Source organism: Oncorhynchus tshawytscha, linkage group LG16, assembly GCF_018296145.1.
Source record: "Oncorhynchus tshawytscha isolate Ot180627B linkage group LG16, Otsh_v2.0, whole genome shotgun sequence".
NCBI classification, from domain to species: domain Eukaryota; kingdom Metazoa; phylum Chordata; class Actinopteri; order Salmoniformes; family Salmonidae; genus Oncorhynchus; species Oncorhynchus tshawytscha.
The window spans coordinates 75,205,208-75,223,781 of record NC_056444.1 but is presented as its reverse complement, the minus strand read 5'-3'; the positions used below and the strand labels follow the sequence as shown (position 1 = coordinate 75,223,781).

At 44.4% G+C, this 18,574-nt stretch overlaps 1 protein-coding gene across 1 annotated transcript in view; it reads left to right on the top strand.

The window, feature by feature from the left end:
* The window catches only part of LOC112247353 (receptor tyrosine-protein kinase erbB-3-like), a 39,186-nt gene that overhangs the window by 7,049 nt on the left and 13,563 nt on the right, over positions 1–18,574 (top strand). The window contains exons 4-12 of the mRNA XM_042299633.1: positions 10,447–10,581; positions 10,764–10,826; positions 10,972–11,090; positions 11,448–11,589; positions 11,794–11,907; positions 12,273–12,390; positions 12,490–12,563; positions 12,795–12,885; positions 13,241–13,249. Coding sequence (XP_042155567.1) covers positions 10,447–10,581; positions 10,764–10,826; positions 10,972–11,090; positions 11,448–11,589; positions 11,794–11,907; positions 12,273–12,390; positions 12,490–12,563; positions 12,795–12,885; positions 13,241–13,249 — 865 coding nt within the window. The remainder of the gene's footprint in view (positions 1–10,446; positions 10,582–10,763; positions 10,827–10,971; positions 11,091–11,447; positions 11,590–11,793; positions 11,908–12,272; positions 12,391–12,489; positions 12,564–12,794; positions 12,886–13,240; positions 13,250–18,574) is intronic.

The following is an 18,574-nucleotide window of genomic DNA, read 5'->3' as shown; positions in this document are numbered from 1 at the left end:
ATTTAACCAGGTAGGCTAGTTAAGAACAAGTTCTCATTTGCAACTGCGACCTGGCCAAGAAAAAGCATAGTAGTGTGAGCAGACAACACAGAGTTACACATGGAATAAACAATTAACAAGTCAATAACACAGTAGAAAACAAAGGGGGGAGTCTATATACAATGTGTGCAAAAGGCATGAGGAGGTAGGCGAATAATTACAATTTTGCAGATTAACACTGGAGTGATAAATGATCAGATGGTCATGTGCATGTAGAGATATTGGTGTGCAAAAGAGCAGAAAAGTAAATAAATAAAAACAGTATGGGGATGAGGTAGGTGAAAATGGGTGGGCTATTTACCAATAGACTATGTACAGCTGCAGCGATCGGTTAGCTGCTCAGATAGCTGATGTTTGAAGTTGGTGAGGGAGATAAAAGTCTCCAACTTCAGCGATTTTTGCAATTCGTTCCAGTCACAGGCAGCAGAGTACTGGAACGAAAGGCGGCCAAATGAGGTGTTGGCTTTAGGGATGATCAGTGAGATACACCTGCTGGAGCGCGTGCTACGGATGGGTGTTGCCATCGTGACCAGTGAACTGAGAAGGCGGAGCTTTACCTAGCATGGACTTGTAGATGACCTGGAGCCAGTGGGTCTGGCGACGAATATGTAACGAGGGCCAGCCGACTAGAGCATACAAGTCGCAGTGGTGGGTGGTATAAGGTGCTTTAGTGACAAAACGGATGGCACTGTGATAGACTGCATCCAGTTTGCTGAGTAGAGTGTTGGAAGCCATTTTGTAGATGACATCGCCGAAGTCGAGGATCGGTAGGATAGTCAGTTTTACTAGGGTAAGCTTGGCGGCGTGAGTGAAGGAGGCTTTGTTGCGGAATAGAAAGCCGACTCTTGATTTGATTTTCGATTGGAGATGTTTGATATGAGTCTGGAAGGAGAGTTTGCAGTCTAGCCAGACACCTAGGTACTTATAGATGTCCACATATTCAAGGTCGGAACCATCCAGGGTGGTGATGCTAGTCGGGCATGCGGGTGCAGGCAGCGATCGGTTGAAAAGCATGCATTTGGTTTTACTAGCGTTTAAGAGCAGTTGGAGGCCACGGAAGGAGTGTTGTATGGCATTGAAGCTTGTTTGGAGGTTAGATAGCACAGTGTCCAATGACGGGCCGAAAGTATATAGTATATAGTATATACCTCTGCGTAGAGGTGGATCAGGGAATCGCCCGCAGCAAGAGCAACATCATTGATATATACAGAGAAAAGAGTCAGCCCGAGAATTGAACCCTGTGGCACCCCCATAGAGACTGCCAGAGGACCGGACAGCATGCCCTCCGATTTGACACACTGAACTCTGTCTGCAAAGTAATTGGTGAACCAGGCAAGGCAGTCATCCGAAAAACCGAGGCTACTGAGTCTGCCGATAAGAATATGTTGATTGACAGAGTCGAAAGCCTTGGCAAGGTCAATGAAGACGGCTGCACAGTACTGTCTTTTATCGATGGCGGTTATGATATCGTTTAGTACCTTGAGTGTGGCTGAGGTGCACCCGTGACCGGCTCGGAAACCAGATTGCACAGCGGAGAAGGTACGGTGGGATTCGAGATGGTCAGTGACCTGTTTGTTGACTTGGCTTTCGAAGACCTTAGATAGGCAGGGCAGGATGGATATAGGTCTGTAACAGTTTGGGTCCAGGGTGTCTCCCCTTTGAAGAGGGGGATGACTGCGGCAGCTTTCAATCCTTGTGGATCTCAGACGATATGAAAGAGAGGTTGAACAGGCTGGTAATAGGGGCTGCGACAATGGCGGCGGATAGTTTCAGAAATAGGGGGTCCAGATTGTCAAGCCCAGCTGATTTGTACGGGTCCAGGTTTTGCAGCTCTTTCAGAACATCTGCTATCTGGATTTGGGTAAAGGAGAACCTGGAGAGGCTTGGGCGAGGAGCTGCCGGGGGGGCGGAGCTGTTGGCCGAGGTTGGAGTAGCCAGGCGGAAGGCTTGGCCAGCCGTTGAGAAATGCTTATTGAAGTTTTCGATAATCATGGATTTATCGGTGGTGACCGTGTTACCTAGCCTCAGTGCAGTGGGCAGCTGGGAGGAGGTGCTCTTGTTTTCCATGGACTTCACAGTGTCCCAGAACTTTTTGGAGTTGGAGCTACAGGATGCAAACTTCTGCCTGAAGAAGCTGTCCTTAGCTTTCCTGACTGACTGCGTGTATTGGTTCCGGACTTCCCTGAACAGTTGCATATCATGGGGACTATTCGATGCTATTGCAGTCCGCCACAGGATGTTTTTGTGCTGGTCGAGGACAGTCAGGTCTGGGGTGAACCAAGGACTGTATCTGTTCTTAGTTCTGCATTTTTTGAACGGAGCATGCTTATCTAAAATGGTGAGGAAGTTACTTTTAAAGAATGACCAGGCATCCTCAACTGACGGGATGAGGTCAATGTCCTTCCAGGATACCCGGGCCAGGTCGATTAGAAAGGCCTGCTCACAGAAGTGTTTTAGGGAGCGTTTGACAGTGATGAGGGGTGGTCGTTTGACTGCGGCTCCGTAGCGGATACAGGCAATGAGGCAGTGATCGCTGAGATCCTGGTTGAAGACAGCGGAGGTGTATTTGGAGGGCCAGTTGGTCAGGATGACGTCTATGAGGGTGCCCTTGTTTACAGAGTTAGGGTTGTACCTGGTGGGTTCCTTGATGATTTGTGTGAGATTGAGGGCATCTAGCTTAGATTGTAGGACTGGCGGGGTGTTAAGCATATCCCAGTTTAGGTCACCTAACAGAACAAACTCTGAGGCTAGATGGGGGGCGATCAATTCACAAATGGTGTCCAGGGCACAGCTGGGAGCTGAGGGGGGGTCGGTAGCAGGCGGCAACAGAGAGACTTATTTCTGGAGAGAGTAATTTTCAAAATTAGTAGTTCGAACTGTTTGGGTATGGACCTGGAAAGTATGACATTACTTTGCAGGCTATCTCTGCAGTAGACTGCAACTCCTCCCCCTTTGGCAGTTCTATCTTGACGGAAGATGTTATAGTTGGGTATGGAAATCTCTGAATTTTTGGTGGCCTTCCTGAGCCAGGATTCAGACACAGCAAGGACATCAGGGTTAGCAGAGTGTGCTAGAGCAGTGAGTAAAACAAACTTAGGGAGGAGGCTTCTGATGTTGACATGCATGAAACCAAGGCTTTTTCGATCACAGAAGTCAACAAATGAGGGTGCCTGGGGACATGCAGGGCCTGGGTTTACCTCCACATCACCCGCGGAACAGAGAAGGAGTAGTATGAGGGTGCGGCTAAAGGCTATCAAAACTGGTCGCCTAGAGCGTTGGGGACAGAGAATAAGAGGAGCAGGTTTCTGGGCATGGTAGAATATATTCAGGGCATAATGCGCAGACAGGGGTATGGTGGGGTGCGGGTACAGCGGAGGTAAGCCCAGGCACTGGGTGATGATGAGAGAGGTTGTATCTCTGGACATGCTGGTTGTAATGGGTGAGGTCACCGCATGTGTGGGAGGTGGGACAAAGGAGTTATCAGGGGTATGAAGAGTAGAACTAGGGGCTCCATTGTGAACTAGAACAATGATAACTAACCTGAGCAACAGTATACAAGGCATATTGACATTTGAGAGAGACATACAGCGAGGCATACAGTAATCACAGGTGTTGAATTGGGAAAGCTAGCTAAAACAGTAGGTGAGACAACAGCTAATCAGCTACCACAACAACAGCAGGTAAAATGGCGTTGACTAGGCAACGGGGCCGACAGATAAAACATAAACAAGCAGAATGGAGTACCGTGATTAATGGACAGTCCAGAGTGCATCAGCTATGTAGCCAAGAGATCAGTGTCCAGGGGGCAGCGGTGGATGGGGCAGGGAAGCTGGACTGGCGAGTGTTATCCAGGTTGAAAAAAAGTTAACAATGACTAAATAGCTTGTAGCTAGTTAGCTGGTTAGCTTCTGGAGGTTCTTGAGTGTGTTCTAAAAATGAAAAATAATAGCGATTCCGTATCACATTGGGTGAGGCAGGTTTCCGGAAAGGTATAAACAGATTAAAAATCAAGAAGAGATAGAAAGTAAATATGGGTCCGGTGAGTGTTTGGGACGCGGCGATTCAGACGGTTAGCAGGCCTGTGCTAACAAGCTAACAGTTCGTAGGCCCGGGCTAAACAAGGTAGCAGTTAGCAGGCCGAGTTTAGCAAGCAGGGAGATAGCGAGGGCTAGAGAGTTAGCCTTTGGTGGACGTCGCGATGGGGTGAGACTGTTTATTCCTCTTCATGCGGTGACATCGATAGACCGGTCGTGGGCCTGGGTATTGTAGCCCAGGAGTATGCTACGGAGGTAGCACAGGTGCGCTGGCCGGGCTAGCTTCACGCTAAGTGGGTGGAAACGCTAGCCAGGAGTAATCATCCGGGGTTGCGGTTTAGCTAGATAGCTAGTTGTGAAGATCCAGCTGAAAAATGTTCCGTTTGCGGTGGGAATCCGGGGATGAATCCGGGGATGAAAAATAAATAGGTCCGTTATGCTCTGGTTAGAGTCGCGTTGTTCGAACTGGCGAGAGCTTTCCGAGCTAAAGGTTAGCTTAGCTGATGACCAGTTAGCTGAAGACCGCTAGCATAGCTGGTGGTTAGCTGGCTAGCTTCAGTTGAGGGGTTCCGGTTCCGAAGTAAATATAAATACTTTAGGAAAAATAGCTACATTGGGTGAGGCGGGTTGCAGGAGAGTATTTGGAAGCTTAGGTTTAGCAAAATGTTTTTAAAGAGATATGCGAAGAGAAATATGTAAAAAACTAAAAAGAAACGATATATACAAGGGACACGACGCGACAGGACGACTTACTGCTACACCATCTTAGACAACAACAGGTCAATGTGTCTCAATCCATGTGTCTCAATCCACCACATCCGTCAGTTTAAACTAGAGATATCTGGGTTGGATGTGTCTCAATCCACCACATCCGTCAGTTTAAACTAGAGATATCTGGGTTGGATGTGTCTCAATCCACCACATCCGTCAGTTTAAACTAGAGATATCTGGGTTGGATGTGTCTCAATCCACCACATCCGTCAGTTTAAACTAGAGATATCTGGGTTGGATGCGTCTCAATCCACCACATCCGTCAGTTTAAACTAGAGATATCTGGGGGGATTTGCATTTGATGTGTCTCAATCCACCACATCCGTCAGTGTAGCACTTCCACATCTGCTGTGAAAGGTGGCAGAGCTAGAGTGGTGTTTGTCAGACCATGAGACATCCTGAAAATAGGTCTTCTCACGTAAACTTCTGTAGTGTCTGAATGGTTTGACAGTTTGAATGGAAGTATGAATGTAGGTTTGTGCCATACAAAAAGGGATTAAATATGTGTAAAAAAAAGGACAGATTTAGTACAGATACTTCAAACCTTGTTTCTTATGATTGATTTTTTTGACTGTCCCTTTTGCCATTTACTGTATGAATGTGTTATTCAATGCTTTTCTATGGGCTTTAATAGTAAAGGCCAAGATCTACATCCCCCCCTGCACCTTGGGTCAAAGAGAAAGCCAGGTGGAGCCAAGCTCCAGCACCTTATGGGTCCAAAAAGGAGTAGGATAGGAAGGAGGATAAACGTACTAATCCCAACACCAACCCTGGCTTCATGTCCTCAACTTGGTTCAACCCCAACCCCAACTCTGGCTTCATGTCCTCAACTTGGTTCAACCCCAACCCTGGCTTCATGTCCTCAACTTGGTTCAACCCCAACCCTGGCTTCATGTCCTCAACTTGGTTCAACCCCAACCTCAACCCTGGCGTCATGTCCTCAACTTGGTTCAACCCCAACCCTGGCTTCATGTCCTCAACTTGGTTCAACCCCAACCCCAACCCTGGCTTCATGTCCTCAACTTGGTTCAACCCCAACCCCAACCCTGACTTCATGTCCTCAACTTGGTTCAACCCCAACCCCAACCCTGACTTCATGTCCTCAACTTGGTTCAACCCCAACCCTGGCTTCATGTCCTCAACTTGGTTCAACCCCAACCCTGGCTTCATGTCCTCAACTTGGTTCAACCCCAACCCTGGCTTCATGTCCTCAACTTGGTTCAACCCCAACCCCAACCCTGGCTTCATGTCCTCAACTTGGTTCAACCCCAACCACAACCCTGACTTCATGTCCTCAACTTGGTTCAACCCCAACCCCAACCCTGACTTCATGTCCTCAACTTGGTTCAACCCCAACCCTGACTTCATGTCCTCAACTTGGTTCAACCCCAACCCTAGCCATCTCTAGCCATAACCCTAACCTTAATCCTAGCCATTACCCTAATCCTAACCATAACCCTAACCGTAATCCTAGCCATAACCCTAATCTTAGCCATAACCCTGATTTTAGAGAGATAACTAAAAGAGGACATGTGAAATGAGGAAAAGCTACAGAGACGTAGGAGAAATGAGAGAGAGAACAGAGGTGAAGAGATGCCAGACACGGAGGACACATTGTGTGGGTGGCAGGAGCCAGTGATTACTGTAAAACACCACACCCTCAGTGTGCAGACAGGTGTGTAATGGAACATGGCAGGGGGGGGGGGTGAAAAGGAGGAGTGAAGTGGAATTGATGGTAAAGACCTAACTAATGAATTTAGTGTGAAAGCAGAACTTCAAGTTATTCCCAACAACACTGGGTTTCACCTGTAGTTCGCGGTGTGTTTCCGTATGTTTGTGTACCTGCCTCATATGTCACAACCCCTCCAACCTCCAGGGAGAGGTTCTGGGAGCAGCTCCTCCCTACATGCTCCAGCATGTCGTGGTAATTGTTTAATGAAAGGGGAGTCTAACTGGAACTGTCTTAGTGTAACACAGATTTGATCTTCGTCTCTCACAGTCTCTCTGTCTCTGTCTCCCTATCGCTTTCCCTCCCTCCCCATCTATCTCAATTTCAATTTAAAGGGCTTTATTGGCATGGGAATCATATGTTTACATTACCAAAGCAAGTGAAATAGATAACAAACAAAAGTGAAATAAACAATAAAAAATGTACAGTAAACATTACACTCACAAAAGTTCCAAAATAATAAAAACATTTCAAATGTCATATTATGTCTATATACAGTGTTGTAATGATGTGCAAAGTACACAAGGGAAAATAAATAAACATAAATATAGGTTATATTTACAATGGTGTTTGTTCTTCACTGGTTGTCCTTTTCTTGTGGCAACAGGTCACAAATCTTGCTGCTGTGATTGCCATTGTGGTATTTCAACCAATAGATATGGGAGTTTATCCAAATTTGTTTTCAAATTCTTTGTGGGTCTGTGTAATCTGAGAGAAATGTGTCTCTAATATGGTCATACAGGAAGTGCAGCTCAGTTTCCACCTCATTTTGCGGGCATTGTACACATAGCCTGTCTTCTCTTGAGATCCAGGTCTTCCTTCGGCGACCTTTCTCAATAGCAAGGCTATGCTCACTGAGTCTGTACATAGCCAAAGCTTTCGTTACATTTGGGTCAGTCACGGTGGTCAGGTATTCTGACACTGTGTACTCTCTGTTTAGGGCCAAATAGCATTCTAGTTTGCTCAGCCTATTTGTAAATTCTTTCCAATTTGTCAAGTAATTATCTTTTTGTTTTCTTGTGATTTGTTTGGGTCTAATTGTGTTGCTGTCCAGCTTGCATAAGGGACTCTTCTCCAGGTTCATTTCTCTGTAGATGATGGCTTTGTTATGGAAGGTTTGGGAATCGCTTCCTTTTAGGTGGTCGTAGAATTTAATGGCCCTTTTCTGGATGTTGATCATTAGCGGGTATCGGCCTAATTCTGCTCTGCATGCATTATTTGGTGTTTTACATTGTACACAAAGGATATTTTTGCAGAATTCTACATGTAGAGTCTCAATGTGTTCTATAACTTTAGCCAGATCCTAATTGGTATGTCAAATTTTATGTTCCTTTTGATGGTATAGAAGGCTCTTCTTGCCTTGTCTCTCAGATCGTTCACTGCTTTGTGGAAGTTACCTGTTGTGCTGATGTTTCCGAAGGTATGTATCGTTTTTTTGTGGGCACTGGGGCAACGGTGTCTAGATGGAATTTGAGTTTGTAGTCCTGGCAACTGGACCTTTTTTGGAACACCATTATTTTTGTCTTATTGAGATTTACTGTCAGGGCCCACGTCTGACAGAATCTGTGCAGAAGATCTAGGTGCTGCTGTAGACGATCCTTGGTTGGGGACAGAAGCACCAGATCATCAGCAAACAGTAGACATTTGACTTCAGATTCTAGTAGGGTGAGGCCGGGTGCTGCAGACTGTTCTAGTGCCCTCGCAAACTCGTTGTTATTTATGTTGAAGAGGATGGGGCTTAAGCTGCATCCCTGTCTCACCCCCCGGCCCTGTGGGAAGAAATGTGTGTGTTTTTTGCCAATTTTAACCGCACACTTGTTGTTTGTGTACATGGATTTTATAATGTTGTATATTTTTCCCCCAACACCACTTTCCATCAATTTGTATAGCAGACCCTCTTCCTCAATTGTGTTGAATGCTTTTGGAAATCAACAAAGAAGACTTTGTCTTTGTTTTGGTTTGTTTGTCAATTAGGTTGTGCAGGGTAAATATGTAGTCTCTCATAAGGTAATTTGGTAAAAAGACAGTTTGACATTTGCTCAGTACATTGTTTTTTTGCAGAGGAAATGTATGAGTCTGCTGTTAATGATAATGCAGAGGATTTCCCCAAGGCTGCTGTTGACGGACCTCTGGCAGTCTCTATGGGGGTACCACAGGGTTCAATTCTCGGGCCGACTCTTTTCTCTGTTTTTATCAACGATGTCGCTCTTGCTGCGGGTGATTCCCTGATCCATCTCTACGCAGACGACACCATTCTGTATACATCTGGCCCTTCTTTGGACACTGTGTTAACTAACCTCCAAACAAGCTTCAATGCCATACAACACTCCTTCTGTGGCCTCAAACTGCTCTTAAATGCTAGCAAAACCAAATGCATGCTTTTCAACCGTTTGCTGCCCGCACCCTCCCGCCCGACTAGCATCACTACTCTAGATGGTTCTGACCTAGAATACGTAGACAACTACAAATACCTAGGTGTCTGGCTAGACTGTAAACTCTCCTTCCAGACTCATATCAAACATCTCCAATCCAAAATCAAATCTAGAATCGGCTTTCTATTTTGCAACAAAACCTCCTTCACTCACGCCGCCAAACTTACCCTAGTAAAACTGACTATCCTACCAATCCTCGACTTTGGCTATTGCATCTACAAAATAGCTTTCAATACTCAAACTGGATGCAGTCTATCACAGTGCCATCCGTTTTGTTACCAAAGTGCCTTATACCACCCACCACTGCGACCTGTATGCTCTAGTCGGCTGGTCCTCGCTACATATTCGTCGCCAGACCCACTGGCTCCAGGTAATCTATAAGTCTATGCTAGATAAATCCCCACCTTATCTCAGCTCACTGGTCACGATAACAACACCCACCCGTAGCACGTGCTCCAGCAGGTATATCTCACTGGTCATCCCCAAAGCCAACACCTCATTTGTCCGCCTTTCCTTCCAGTTCTCTGTTGCCAGTGACTGGAACGAATTGCAAAAATCTCTGAAGCTGGAGACTTACATTTCCCTCACTAACTTTAAACATCAGCTATCTGAGCAGCTAACCGATCGCTACAGCTGTACATAGTCCATCTGTAAATAGCCCACCCAATCTACCTTCCTCATCCCCATATTGTTTTTATTAACTTTGCTGCTCTTCTGCACACCAGTACCACTACTTACACACCATCATCTGCTCATCATCATCTGCTCATCTATCACCCCAGTGTTAATCTGCTAAATTGTAATTACTTTGCTACTATGGCCTATTTATTGCCTTACCTCCTCATGCCATTTGCATACACTGTATATAGACTTCTATTTTTTTTCTTATATTATATAATTGACTGTACGCTTGGTTATTCCATGTGTAACTCTGTGTTGTTGTTTGTGTCGCACTGCTTTGCTTTATCTTGGCCAGGTCGCAGTTATAAATGAGAACTTGTTCTCAACTAGCTTACTTGGTTAAATAAAGGTGAAATAAAAATAAATAAAAAACAATCCTACAGTAGTTATTGTGTTCAAATTTGTCTCCACTTTTGTGGATTGTGGTGATCAGTCCTTGGTTCCAAATATTGGGGAATATGCCAGAGCTGTGGATGATAAAGAGTTTAGCCAAATGGAATTTGTGGTCTGTATATTTTATCATTTCATTTTGGATACCATCAACCCCACAGGCCTTTTTGGGTTGGAGGGTTTGTATTTTGTTCTGCACTTCATTCTCTCTCTCTCTCCCTGTCTCTCTCTCTCTCTCTCTCTCTCTCTTGCTCTCACTCTCCCTCTCCCTCTCCCCCCACCTCGCTCTCTCTCTCTCTCTGTCTCTTTGTCTCTCTCTCTCCCCCCCACCTCTCTCTCTCTCTCTCTCTCTCTCTCCCCCTCTCTACAGAAATTCTGGAGGGGGGTGTCCAGATCGTCAACAACAGGTTCCTGAGCTATGGTCCCTGGGTGAACTGGGATGACATTGTGAGGGACAGGGATAGGGCCAAGGCTCCCATTGACATCCAGTATAACGGTCAGAGAGGTCAGTGTCTGTCCTCTAGAGTAGGTGGTTAGAGCCTGATCTGGAAAATGCTAAAATAGATCAGGATTCCAGTTGAGATTCCAAACTCTGGCTAGACCATAAACTTTGACCTCTTTGACCTCTGTTCTTGGGTTAGACATTGGCTGCTATATCTGACTGATGATGATGTTCCATGTGTGTAGGGCCTTGTCACCCTTCCTGTGGGGAGAACTGCTGGGGGTCTGGTGAAGAACACTGCCAGATCTGTGAGTTCTCTGCCTCCTTTTCATCTGGGTGTGCCACCTCTCATTCTATCTCTTTCTTTTTCTCTCTCTCTCACCGTCTTGTCATATATTGTCACATGCTTTCCTACACTATTCTGTCACTGACCTCCCTCTCTGTACTCCTCAGTGACTAAGACGGTGTGCGCCCCTCAGTGTAACGGCCGCTGTTTTGGGACAAGCCCCAGGGACTGCTGTCACATAGAGTGTGCAGGGGGCTGCACTGCGTCTCAGGACATGGACTGCTTTGTGAGTGCCTTTCTGTCTTTCCTACAGAGAAGCTAGTCATTCAGAAAGGAGTAGTGATTTAACAGTCATTTAACCTTAATAGCTGAATAGAGAGTCCACAGCCGCGTCGTCTACATTATTACATATATCGGAACCTTATTTAATTGGCTACGTATTGAGTTATCAAGTCGTGGGCGTATGTCAGAACACCTACTGTATGGCAAGTGCAGCTTTGAGGCTTTTAACTGTGTAGTGCAGTTCTGTAACAGCTGATGAAGTAGCTAATTTACAGTAAGAAAGCTAATATAGATTACTTCATGAGAAGGTTCATGATTCATTCTAAATTGTATGTGTGTGTGTCTACCTTCCTACTCTCAGGCGTGCCGCCACTTCAACGACTCAGGCTCCTGTGTGCCCCAGTGTCCCCAGACTCTGATCTACAACAAGCAGACGTTTCAGATGGAGACGAACCCCAACGCCAAGTATCAGTACGGATCCATCTGTGTCTCCCATTGCCCCCGTGAGTACCCTTGTGTGTGTGTTTTTGTCTTTATTCTCATATTCTTTTTCTCGTGTTCTCGTACTAAACTGGTATCTGGGTATTTTTCTTAACACTGAACCAGCCAAGTGACATCTAGAACATCCAAGCCACTGCATGGTTCTGAATTCATGTGAATAGATGCCTCTGTCTCTTCTTCTCCTCTGCCCTCTTTCCCCCATACAGCCCACTTCGTGGTGGACGGCAGCTCCTGTGTGAGTGCTTGTCCTCCAGACAAGAAGGAGGTGGAGAGGAGTGGTCAGAGGCAGTGTGAGCTCTGTGGAGGGCTGTGCCCTAAAGGTAATCCAACACAATCAATACACTAACACACCCTGGCCCAATCCCAGATACTCTCTCCTCGATTCCTCTCTCCTCACCTACTTCTCCAGCCACGTTGGAGGTGAAGGTCTGAGGTCCCTCTGAGTTTTGAGAAGGAGGAAAGGATGTGAGGATATTGAGAAATAGTCCCTGTAGTGGATACATTCCCTTTCAATGGTTGATTTATAGCTGCTAAATTAAGGTTGTTTGTGCAGGAATTTTATGCTGTTATTTTTGGTAGTTTGGGCATGATTCATGATTAGAGAGTGATTCTTCATACACAAGCCTGCAAGGGTTGCCTGAGCACAGAGACAGATTGATTCATTGATTGATTGATCCCAAACTAGCCTGTGAGGGCACAGGGCCTGAGCACAGACAGACGGTGGACTCCAGTAACATTGACAGCTTCATCAACTGCACCAAGATACAGGGCAGTCTGCACTTCCTGGTCACAGGGATCCTTGGGTAAGTGAGTTCATTGCACTGGAAGCGTTGTAGTTTGATTGCTGCATTACGTAGCATTATCAGTACATGAACAGTAGATGTGCTCTGTGTATTGTTCAGTGATGACTATAAGAATATCCCACCTCTGGACCCTAAGAAGCTGGAAGTCTTCCGCTCTGTGCAGGAGATAACAGGTGTGTGTTGGTCTGTTTCTGTGTGCCTTTAGAGGTCTGTTTTCCTCTTACCAATCTCAAACTTTGCTTTTTTCCCTCTCCTACAGTATGTTGCTTTGTTGTTATACAGTATAACCAGAAATTGAAATCACAGTTTGTCCACCTTCTTCCAGTTAGAGTCTGTCCAGCATGTGACTGTGTATATTTGCATTTGTGTAAACTATGTTTGCTTGCCCATTGTCTGATGTCCAGATATCCTAGCCATCCAGTCGTGGCCTAAAGAGCTATCAGATCTGTCAGTGTTTTCCAGTCTTACCACCATACAGGGAAGATCTCTTCACAAGTAAGGGTGTGTGTGTGTGTGTGTGTGTGTGTGTGTGTGTGTGTGTGTGTGTGTGTGTGTGTGTGTGTGTGTGTGTGTGTGTGTGTGTGTGTGTGTGTGTGTGTGTGTGTGTGTGTGTGTGTGTGTGTGTGTGTGAAAGAAAGAAAGTCCATATTTCGATATAACTCATATGTCATTCTGTTTTGTGACATGTCATTTAATCCACCCAGTCTGTCCTCTGTTTGCTTTAATAATACCAGAGGCTGCTTTTTTGTCAACAGCTCATGTCATGCATGTCACTAGAGTATGTAATCTGTCTATCTCTCTTTATGTGCCTCACCTTCCTGTCCACTATGCTCCTGATGTCCCTCTCCAGCGCAAAGAGGTATGGCCTGAGCTGTGTGTGACTCCGTAACTTTTTGCTAAACCAAAGCATGGCCTAACACAGATAGTTGTTACTGTGGTGTTGCAGTATCTTAATGAAACTACCTATTGCAGTTTTAGCTTCTACCACAAATAAATGTTTATTTAATTGAATGTGTTGTTCTAGTCTCCTTCTGAGGTTTAAGGATGCTTTTTTTCCATTAGAGGTAAATTGATGATGCAGTATGTGGCTGCGTTTAGACAGGCAGCCTAATTCTGATATTTCTTCCTCTAATTGGTCTTTTGACCAGTCAAATCAGATCTTTTCACATCACCTCTTTTTCACAGCTGATCTGATTGGTCAAGAGACCAATTAGTTTAAAAAAGATCAGAATTGGGCTGCCTGTCTAAATGCAGCCAGGTATTTTCTCACCAATTGTGTTGTGATCTTTTTGTCTGAATTTCGAAAAAATACAGATTCCGATTTTGACACACTGAACCATTCACACCAAGTCCGATGCGTTTTTCCCTCCACTTTTCTGAAAATTTGTCAGAACGTCACCAACACTGCTGTGGTCATTCTCAGGTGCAAAATGTTCAATTTGATCAAAGTTGCAGGAGAGGATGCAGTAATGAGAGAAAAATCATATACGACAGGAACAAATGATATACTACTGGAACAAATGATATACTACTGGAACAAATGATATACTACTGGAACAAATTATATATTACTGGAACAAATGATATACTACTGGAACAAATGATATATTACTGGAACAAATGATATACTACTGGAACAAATTATATACTACTGGAACAAATTATATACTACTGGAACAAATGATATACTACTGGAACAAATGATATACTACTGTAAAAAATGATATATTATTGAAAGTATTAGGATAGGCTATCCATCCAATAGGATGAATCATGAAAGGAGCTTGGCTTTGTTGCACCCCATTTATTAAGAGAGGAAACATAAAAATGGCACCTGTCGTCAGTCCTCGCACATACGCTGACCATCATGACACATGCTGCATACACTTTTCTTTCTATCTGGTTAAAGAGATTTAGCCAACTCACACACACACACCTAAAATAACTTGTCAATCAAAGCCGCCTGCAGCGCATCTCACATAAGCAAATCACATTTATTCTTTCCCAAACTGTATTAAAAATTTGCCTTAGCTTCAAAGGGTAATGCTAAATCAAGGGTAATGCTAAATCAATGTAGCCTATCATATAAATTGATGAGGAAAGATTGAAGGGGGAGATAGAGACAGCAGTGATATAGGCTATATGATGATGAAACTAACAACCATTAGAAAATAGAATCACAGGCATGCAACCTGTCCATAGCCTAATGATCAGCCTGTCCATAGCCTAATGATCATCCTGTCCATAGCCTAATGATCATCCTGTCCATAGCCTCATGATCAGCCTGTCCATAGCCTCATGATCAGCCTGTCCATAGCCTCATGATCAGCCTGTCCATAGCCTAATGATCAGCCTGTCCATAGCCTAATGATCAGCCTGTCCATAGCCTAATGATCAGCCTGTCCATTGCCTAATGATCAGCCTGTCCATAGCCTAATGATAACCTGTCCATAGCCTAATGATCAGCCTGTCCATAGCCTAATGATCAGCCTGTCCATAGCATTCTAATGATCAGCCTGTCCATAGCATTCTAATGATCATCCTGTCCATAGCATTCTAATGATCAGCCTGTCCATAAGCATCCTGTCCTAATGATCATCAGCCTGTCCATAGCCTAATGATCAGCCTGTCCATAGCAGCATTCTAATGATCAGCCTGTCCATAGCATTCTAATGATCAGCCTGTCCATAGCATTCTAATGATCAGCCTGTCCATAGCATTCTAATGATCAGCCTGTCCATAGCATTCTAATGATCAGCCTGTCCATAGCATTCTAATGATCAGCCTGTCCATAGCATTCTAATGATCAGCCTGTCCATAGCATTCTAATGATCAGCCTGTCCTAATGATCAGCTAATGATCACCCTTCTAATGATCAGCCTGTCTAATGATCAGCCTGTCCATAGCTAATGATCATGTCTAATGATCAGCCTGTCCATAATGCAGCCTGTCCATCTAATGATCAGCCTGTCCATAATGATCAGCCTTCCTAATCTAATCAGCCTGTCCATAGCATTCTAATGATCAGCCTGTCCATAGCATTCTAATGATCAGCCTGTCCATAGCATTCTAATGATCAGCCTGTCCATAGCATTCTAATGATCAGCCTGTCCATAGCATTCTAATGATCAGCCTGTCCATAGCATTCTAATGATCAGCCTGTCCATAGCATTCTAATGATCAGCCTGTCCATAGCATTCTAATGATCAGCCTGTCCATAGCATTCTAATGATCAGCCTGTCCATAGCATTCTAATGATCAGCCTGTCCATAGCATTCTAATGATCAGCCTGTCCATAGCATTCTAATGATCAGCCTGTCCATAGCATTCTAATGATCAGCCTGTCCATAGCATTCTAATGATCAGCCTGTCCATAGCATTCTAATGATCAGCCTGGCCATAGCATTCTAATGATCAGCCTGTCCATAGCATTCTAATGATCAGCCTGGCCATAGCATTCTAATGATCAGCCTGGCCATAGCATTCTAATGATCAGCCTGTCCATAGCATTCTAATGATCAGCCTGTCCATAGCATTCTAATGATCAGCCTGGCCATAGCATTCTAATGATCAGCCTGTCCATAGCATTCTAATGATCAGCCTGTCCATAGCATTCTAATGAGCCTGTCCATAGCATTCTAATGATCAGCCTGTCCATAGCATTCTAATGATCAGCCTGTCCATAGCATTCTAATGATCAGCCTGTCCATAGCATTCTAATGATCAGCCTGTCCATAGCATTCTAATGATCAGCCTGTCCTAATATCATTCCATAATGATCAGCCTGTCCATAGCATTCTAATGATCAGCCTGTCCATAGCATTCTAATGATCAGCCTGTCCATAGCATTCTAATGATCAGCCTGTCCATAGCATTCTAATGATCAGCCTGTCCATAGCATTCTAATGATCAGCCTGGCCATAGCATTCTAATGATCAGCCTGGCCATAGCATTCTAATGATCAGCCTGTCCATAGCATTCTAATGATCAGCCTGGCCATAGCATTCTAATGATCAGCCTGTCCATAGCATTCTAATGATCAGCCTGTCCATAGCATTCTAATGATCAGCCTGTCCATAGCATTCTAATGATCAGCCTGTCCATAGCATTCTAATGATCAGCCTGTCCATAGCATTCTAATGATCAGCCTGTCCATAGCATTCTAATGATCAGCCTGTCCATAGCATTCTAATGATCAGCCTGTCCATAGCATTCTAATGATCAGCCTGTCCATAGCATTCTAATGATCAGCCTGTCCATAGCATTCTAATGATCAGCCTGTCCATAGCATTCTAATGATCAGCCTGTCCATAGCATTCTAATGATCAGCCTGTCCATAGCATTCTAATGATCAGCCTGTCCATAGCATTCTAATGATCAGCCTGTCCATAGCATTCTAATGATCAGCCTGTCCATAGCATTCTAATGATCAGCCTGTCCATAGCATTCCATTCTAATGATCAGCCTGTCCATAGCATTCTAATGATCAGCCTGTCCATAGCATTCTAATGATCAGCCTGTCCATAGCATTCTAATGATCAGCCTGTCCATAGCATTCTAATGATCAGCCTGTCCATAGCATTCTAATGATCAGCCTGTCCATAGCATTCTAATGATCAGCCTGTCCATAGCATTCTAATGATCAGCCTGTCCATAGCATTCTAATGATCAGCCTGTCCATAGCATTCTAATGATCAGCCTGTCCATAGCATTCTAATGATCAGCCTGTCCATAGCATTCTAATGATCAGCCTGTCCATAGCATTCTAATGATCAGCCTGTCCATAGCATTCTAATGATCAGCCTGTCCATAGCATTCTAATGATCAGCCTGGCCATAGCATTCTAATGATCAGCCTGTCCCATAGCATTCCTAATGATCAGCCTGTCCATAGCATTCTAATGATCAGCCTGTCCATAGCATTCTAATGATCAGCCTGTCCATAGATCAGCCTGTCCATAGCCTAATGATCAGCCTGTCCATAGCATTCTAATGATCAGCCTGTCCATCAGCCTGTCCATTCTAATGATCAGCCTGTCCATAGCATTCTAATGATCAGCCTGTCCATAGCATTCTAATGATCAGCCTGTCCATAGCATTCTAATGATCAGCCTGTCCATAGCATTCTAATGATCAGCCTGTCCATAGCATTCTAATGATCAGCCTGTCCATAGCATTCTAATGATCAGCCTGTCCATAGCATTCTAATGATCAGACGTTGATACATTTCAGTGAAGCATTTGATACTTTCATTTGAGTTTTTTTTAAATCTAAATCTGTTCAACCATTTATTGAAAAGTTTTTTTTGTCTCTGTCTTTTAGGGTTGCCTATAACACAAGTGGTCTAGGCCTAGATGAACTTTAGCAGGCCTATGATATATAGCCTCATACACTGTACATGCTATATGATTGATGGATGAATATATCCTTGAATATAGTCTTCTTCACTGTTCTCTTCTTGCACAATTCATGCATCTCTGCTGGACTGTCTCTTCCCCCTCTCTCTAGCCCTGGAATGTGTAGCCTATATATAGATAATGAACAGTTTATTAGGTACACCCATCTACTACTGGGTTGGACACCCCCTGTGCTTCAAGAACAGCCTGAATTCATTGTGGCATGGAAATGTTCCTCAAAAACATTCCCCGAACCATTACACCACCGCCACCAGCCTGTACCGTTGACACCAGGCAGGACGGGGCCATGGAGCTGCTTCTTCATGTTTTGAGCTGATAGGAGTGGAACCCAGTGTGGTCATCTGCTGTAACTTATTTTAAGCCATTTTTTAAAACTAAGGTCTATTCAAGGAGAGTAGTATCAATTGGTTGTCTTGCTTGCTGAATGGCTATACAATTACGCTACAGTGTTGGCAATGAACTGGAGGGGAAGTTTGAATGGAAAGAGTGACGTGTGGCTCTGGTGTGGTGGGATCACATTGGCTAAATTGATACATTGCACAGCAAATGTAAAAATATATATATTTATTAATCAATTCACACAACGAAGCCACAGACCTGTCAGAGGCTGTGTCCCAGATAACAATTTCTATTTCTATCAACAGTTTATTTTCTCGTGCAAAAAGACGCAAAAATCAAACCTGTTCCAAATAATTAATAATTGATAGATTGCGGCAGGACAATATTTAGCAATTGGTGTGAACAGTGTCATAAACAAGACGTGCTCAT